This window comes from Python bivittatus, unplaced genomic scaffold, assembly GCF_059951505.1.
Source record: "Python bivittatus isolate LINGU-HERP-01145 unplaced genomic scaffold, Pbiv_v1 ctg000020_np1212, whole genome shotgun sequence".
Taxonomy (NCBI): domain Eukaryota; kingdom Metazoa; phylum Chordata; class Lepidosauria; order Squamata; family Pythonidae; genus Python; species Python bivittatus.
Genome location: NW_028277030.1, coordinates 23689339 through 23696070, shown reverse-complemented (window position 1 = coordinate 23696070; position 6732 = coordinate 23689339). Strand labels below are relative to the sequence as shown.

At 47.1% G+C, this 6732-nt stretch overlaps 1 protein-coding gene across 4 annotated transcripts; it reads left to right on the top strand.

Moving 5' to 3' along the window:
• The first annotated feature begins 391 nt into the window (after nt 1–391).
• On the top strand, nt 392–6381 carry MYCN (MYCN proto-oncogene, bHLH transcription factor). Of its 4 annotated transcripts, none has more exons than XM_007426143.3 (3): nt 392–964; nt 2610–3521; nt 5468–6381. In XM_007426143.3, exons 2-3 carry the CDS (start codon nt 2720–2722, stop codon nt 6064–6066), a joined length of 1401 nt encoding a protein of 466 aa, XP_007426205.1. In that variant the 5' UTR covers nt 392–964; nt 2610–2719; the 3' UTR covers nt 6067–6381. The 4 variants fall into 4 exon arrangements, with proteins under 4 accessions (XP_007426205.1, XP_087992048.1, XP_087992031.1 ...); XM_088135922.1 differs by lacking the exon at nt 392–964 and adding an exon at nt 1719–2415; XM_088135905.1 differs by lacking the exon at nt 392–964 and adding an exon at nt 1719–2419.
• The last annotated feature ends 351 nt before the right edge of the window (nt 6382–6732 follow it).

The following is a 6732-nucleotide window of genomic DNA, read 5'->3' as shown; positions in this document are numbered from 1 at the left end:
AGGATGCACATAACCGGAGAGGGGTATCTCATTCGCCTTATGACTCGGCAGCCCTCGTCTGAGCCTTTCCTGCCGCCCATTCGCCTTCCGGACCAAGGTGCTGCTTTTCTGTGCAATTCCAGGCCCATTAATACTTGCGCCCAGGCCTCCCCGAATCTCTGCAGTTATGGCTCTTCTCCACCCGCCCCGTCCATCTCGCCTTGCTTCCCTCCTCTTTAACGATCGGCTGCAACATTTCAAACCCGAACGGAAACAATTAGGTAAATGAGACGAGCAGGATGACCCCGGGAAAGGGGCGATTGCTTCCCGTGCAGAAAGCATTAGGGCACCCTGAGGGCGGGGGGCAAGCGCCAGGGATTTCTGCACGTCTTACTCCCGAGGTAGTACGGAGCCAGGCTCGGACGAGGCAGCGCCTCAATTGCCATTGCAGCAAACGAACGGGAGGGAGAGATAGAAGGCGGGAGGGAGGGCAGCCTCGCAAAGTGCGCGACCCACCCAAGATCAGCCGGTGGCAGCGGAGTAAACCCAGCGGGAGTGCAATCGCGGCACTTTGCATTCCTTTTTTTTTATTATTGCAAGCCTATCTGTCTCCTTCTCAAGAATAAAGAGGCAATAGCAAAAGGGGTTTTGGCGCCAAATGCCTGGCACCTCCCCTGGCTCTATGGAAATCAGGGAGGTGGGGTTAAGTTTCTTTCGCTCGCTCGCCTGCCCCCCTTTTCCTCGGGTGTGTCAGCTTTTTTTTTTTTTAGTTAATAATATACAAGAGGTTCAAAGCCCACTTAGTGACAGTCATCTGTCTGCAAGCACAGGGTGAATACAGAGGTTTAACACTGGCTGGGGGGGGCGACTGGGCTGCTGGCGCTCTTTAAAGTCCTAGATTCGAGACCACCATCTGCATTAATTCAGCCCCCTTCTGCCCCCGCAGCCGTTCCTCTTCCTTGCAACCGCCACCGTCAGCCGGGAGGTAAGAAGACAAGGAGTGCGTGCCGGGGATGCAAAACCTTTGGGGAAAAGAAAGAAAATGGGGGGGGGGGGTGAGGGGGAGGAGAGGAAAAAAAAGGAAGATCGGGGAGATAAGTGCCACCCTTTGGGTCGAAAAGAAAGAATTGTGTTTCGGTGATCCGCGTTTGCTTGGGTTTCATTCATCAAAAGCCAGTCGAGTAAAAAAACCCACCCAGCCCCCCGACTTGGTGTTGCTGCCGGTAGAACCGTTCTGCATCTGTCCTGATGTTTCAGTGACTTTCCATTGCTTCTCTTCGCCGCTGTCGCCGTCCCCCCTCCCTCCCTCCCCCCCCGCGCCCCAATGTCTTGATAGCAAATTAATACGGCTTTTGAACGGGAGAGTAAGAATACTGTACAATAGTGAGAGTGATCGGGGGGCGGGGCAGGCGAGTGAGAGCAGCTGGGATGGGATCGCGGCTGCTGTTTGGGGAGACTTGTGTGTGTGTGCGTGCGCGCGCCGGCGCGCGCGCTTTCTCGATCGGGGAAAGCTTATTTCTGAGCGATGATTGTTACTGATCTCGGATGCAGTTTCAGTAAATGCACAAACTCGCTTCTTTCCTTCGCTCCCTGTTTGTTTATGCCTGCTACGTTTTTCTCCTGAGGTGCCCGCAGTAGGAAAAGTTGCTGAGCCTATTTCAGACTTAGAGGCTTGGCTACTTCGCGCGATCCTGATGAGAGGATGGGAGGCGCTGCCGCCGATCGGTTGTTTTTAGAGCAGCTTTGTTGTTTCAGGAGGGTTAACAATGGGACGTGGAGAGGGATGAGACGGAAAATTGCAGGGTTTCTTTTTGAAAAAGCAGTGTAGTGCGTATGTAAATACCAGCGCGACCCCCCTTTTTTTTCATCCCAGTCGCATCCTCCTTTCCTCCCTCCCCCCTTGTGTGTGTGTTCGGTGCGTGTGCGCGCGCCCGCGGAAAAACTTCCAGTACCTTATTAAAGGTGTTGTGTTTTGTTTTACCCGGTCTGGGTGAGTGGCGGTGCGCGTGTGTGAATTTCCTTCTGTTGCATAATGCTGCTTCGTCGAGCGACTTCCTTTTCCCCCCTTTTCCCCTTCCTACTATCTCTGCGTGTGTGGGTTTCTGGAAGCGCTCTCGCGAATGAATGGAATGGCAATTTGCAAAGTAGCCCTGAGCGCCGCTCCCCCTCCCTCGCTTTTTTTTAAACATCCGCCGTCCTCTTTTTCCCTCTCCTGCATAGACTACAGATGACAAAAGAAGGAAGAAACTTCCTCTTTACTTTGCTGGAATAGCCAGCAGGCTTTTCTGCAGGGCAAATGCTGGAGGAATATTTTTCTGCATCTCTGAAGGCTCTGTACCCCTCTGTAGGAAGAGGGTGTGCCCAGGAACAAGGCTTGTGCCTTCCTTTCCCAACAGCCCCCTTAAGATTTTTCTGCATTTTCTTTCTTAGAAGGGAGTAAGTAAGTAAGTAAGTGTAGAATATCTGTAATGTTTCTTTTATGGGCTTAAGACTCTTTCATTGAAGTGCTGGAGATCTTTCCGGTTTGAAAAGGAAAAGAACTCCAGGGTTATCCTGTATCTGCACGGTGTAGGTGTACATTTCTGCCTTTTAAATCTAATTTGTATTTTTTTCTTCCTGCTTAATTTCAGGTTCTGCTAGGAAGGGGCGTCTTTTCTCACCCAGTGGAAAACAAACCTGACATTTCTCTCTTCAGTTGTAATATCCTAATTAAGGATCCCTGTTGAAGCGACCGGCGGAGATGCCAGGGATGGTCAGTAAAAATTCTGATCTTGAATTTGACTCTTTGCAGCCCTGTTTCTATCCAGACGAAGATGATTTTTATTTGTGCGGTCCGGACTCGGCTCCTCCAGGGGAGGATATCTGGAAAAAGTTTGAGCTGCTACCTACACCTCCTCTGTCTCCGAGTCCGGCGGGTCTGCAGGAGAACCCCCCAGGAGGAGCCCCCGTGTCCTGGGGAGGAACAGTTCTGGGGGGATACCGGACCAGCGACCCTCTGGACTGGGCATCGGAGTTGCTGCTGCTGCCCCCAGAAGCTGATCTGTGGGACAGCGGCGATGGAGGGGATTCCTTTGAGACGGGTTTGGGTGAAAGCAGCAACCTCAATTCCATCATTATTCAGGACTGTATGTGGAGCGGCTTTGGGACCAGTGAAAAGCTGGAAAGGGCAGTAACCGAGAAGCCACAGAGTAAAGGAGGAACAGCTGTAGCGCCTGCCACAGCTGGGTCTGCCACCCCCCCAGCTGCCCTCCCCTCCAAAGGCAGCCCTGGAAACAATAGCGGCAGCCAAGCAGAGCTCAACAACTCCGTGTCTGAGTGCGTGGATCCCGCCGTGGTTTTCCCTTTCCCCGTTAAGAAGCGAGACCTCCCGGTCCCAGCCTCCTCGGGAGGAGGAGTGGCAGGGGCCCGGGTGAGCGTGAACTGCAGCAGTGGCCTTGCTCAAGGGGTGGCCCTGCCTGCACCCCGAAGCAGCCACCACCCGAGTATGACTAGTGACAGCCGGGCCAACAACAGTTCAGGAGACGACACACTCAGTGATTCTGGTAAATAACCACATCCTTTGTTACGTGTGGGCACTGGTATGAGGTTTCAAGGGGACCCCCTCACCAATATAATCTGCCTTTAAAAAAAAGCATAGGAGGTTGAGTTTTGGTGGCACTTTACGTCTCTTCCAACAAGGGTGGCAGCAGGAAATTGGTAGCCTAAGAGACACCATCAGATATTGTCCCCCAACGTAGCATGGCCCTTATGGAATAAGGGAGAAGCATTCTTGTTTTCTCTAGCCATTCCTTTCTGTGGCCAGATTAAACTGAGCTTTTTCACTCTGCAAACAGCATTGTGCAGCATCAACCAAAGAATATAAATCTTAGATCTTAGCAGTTTGGGATTTGACAACTGAGTCAAAAAGGAGGGAAGGAAAGTTGGTGGCTGCTGTTTTCAGAGTGAATCATTCACTGCAGAACAGCAAGTTATATTAGGGGCAGATTTAAAGCAGCAATGGGACAGATGTGAGCAAGAAGGGAAACTTTGATCTTCACAGAATAAGATGTTTCTGTAATTGTATGGGTTTAACATGCTGGTATAGTGAAACTGAGCCAACATTAATGAGGTAAACCCTCCAGCTAGAAGCTGGGTACAGACAGAATACATAAGGCAATTGCACTGATTTGATAAGGAAATATTGTAGATTATAGTCCAGTTGTATTTTTGAAAGTAATCCTTAAAGTAAAAACTAGCACAAGCCCCAGACTTTTTATATGGAGTGTGTTTCATTAGATCCCTCCTAGATGTATTGCAAAACATTGCCAGTAGATGGCAGTATGTTAGTCTCTCTTAGGTGAGCATCATATCCAAAAAGTTTGCTTTCAGGACTCCCAGCATTTTGTCTCTTACAAGAGATTTGAATATTGATGATGGATGAATGAAAATTATTTAGAAACCTACAACACCACTATGTTGAGCACCACACAACAGTTTACTCCATGTATTGTTACTGTCCAAAATGGTAGTTTTATTCGGTATTGGACAAAATAGGCTTCTCTGGGCAAAAATGACTTGTTTTCTCTTGGTGGGCAGACTGACTTTGCAATTGAACAAGGCTTCAAAATGAACATTCTATAAATTATATGAGGATTTAGCAGGCATGGGAGATTTAAATGGAACAAAATATAGAAAGTTGGCTTTAAATTCAGCAAAATGCTTATAATCTGGAGGGGTGGAGTGGGAAGTAGAATCTGGTGTGACAATAAACAGTTTCTTGTCTCTCAATGAGAGGAGCCATATGACCATAATCATAAACTTGACGATCGGCCTCCTGTTTCAAAAGATTCACTGCCTCCTTCAAGTCTGAGACTTGACAGCTTTCGGCAAGAAGACTTCCTCCTAACAGCTGTCTTCTTGGCAGTAAACCAGAACTTTGTCTTAAAGGGACCGACCAACTGGGACCGCTTTGCATTTTCCAGGAGAACAATTGCTTAGTTTTCTAGCCCATTTTCATTGAAATGGAATGTGTTCCAGGATTAGTTTGAATGTTTGTGTGTGTGTGTGAATGCATGTTAACATGCATACATTATGTCTGCCTTGTAAATCAATTCTGTCCATGCAATTCAACTCATAGAGCCGTTCCATAAAATTCAGATTAAGGGTTTTTTTCCCCCCTTTATGTTCTTTTCATCTTATGATCATTTGGGTTGTAATTTTATTTATTTATTTGCCTGAATACCTTCAGATTCTCTCCTTTCTACTATCACAGATGGTTCATTAAACTATGTCTCCTTTACTGATAGCTTGATGGAACATATAGGGAATCTGTGGCTTGAGCATGCAAATGTGTTCTGTATCTGGAAGATGCTGTTTTCCTGCCCGCCCTTCCTACTTTAAGAGCTTGAAGTTTATACGTTGGTCTTTGCTAATTAATACAAAATGTCTGAGTCTTAGGCACGCTTCCCTGGGATTGTAATATCTTGACCTTTTATCTTTCCAATAAAAGATGAAGATGAGGAAGAAGAGGATGATGAGGAAGAAATTGACGTGGTCACAGTGGAAAAGAGGCGCTCCTCCTCCTACAAAGCTATAACCACCCTGACTGTTGCAATGCGCCCCAAGAATGGCGCTCCCTTTGCCTCGGTGAGAACTCAGCCCAACGAAGTCATCCTAAAGCGCTGTGCCCCCATTCACCAGCAGCACAACTATGCTGCGCCTTCGCCCTACATAGAGAGGGAAGATGTGCCTCCACCCAAAAAGCTAAAAAACGAAGCACCTCGTCCAGCAAAACCAGTGACCCAACCAAGGCCCAAGAGTTCCAGTCCTCGCAACTCCGATTCAGAAGACAGCGAGCGTCGACGAAACCACAACATTTTGGAACGGCAGCGGCGTAACGATCTGAGGTCAAGTTTTCTGACATTAAGGGACCACGTGCCCGAACTGGTGAAAAATGAGAAGGCAGCCAAAGTGGTCATCTTGAAAAAAGCCACTGAGTATGTCCATTCCCTGCAGGCTGAGGAGCACAAGCTGTTGTTGGAAAAGGAAAAACTGCAAATCAGGCAACAGCAGTTGATGAAAAAATTAGAACATATGCAGACTTGCTAATTTGGGGGAGGAAAAAAAACCTTACCTTTATATCTATATCTATATCTATATCTATATATTTGTCTGATCTGGACAACTATTGCCACTTTGCACATTTTTGATTCCTTAAAGAGAGCTATGTTTTTTTGACGTTAAGAATGTTGGTTTTATTTTCAATCCCATCTCTTACATAGATGACACAACATTGTTATCTGAAGGGAGATCAGATGGATGTTCTTCTCTGGAATTGAAGAGACTGCCAAACCATGGCGGAATGGCTTCGTATTTCCTCTTGGAACTGTCTGTGTTCTTGAAATGTTGTGAGCGTTGGGACTTGCTTATGACATCCAGTTGAGTTGGAAACATTCATTCCGTTTTAATGGTGCTTATGTTTTACAGGTGTTACGGGGCAAAACCATTTTGTGCCCAGGGGGAAGGGAACCACCTGTGTAAATACCATATACACATTTGCCTTTTGTACACGTCTTGGGTTATGAGAGGTGACTTTTGCTACCAATATTAGACTGGAAGTTCATACCTAAGTACTGTAATACCTCAATGTTTGAGGAGCATGTTTTTGTATACAAATATATTGTTAATCTCTGTTATGTACTGTACTAATTCCTACACTGCCTGTATACTTTAGTATGATGCTGATACATAACTAAATTTGATACTTATATTTTC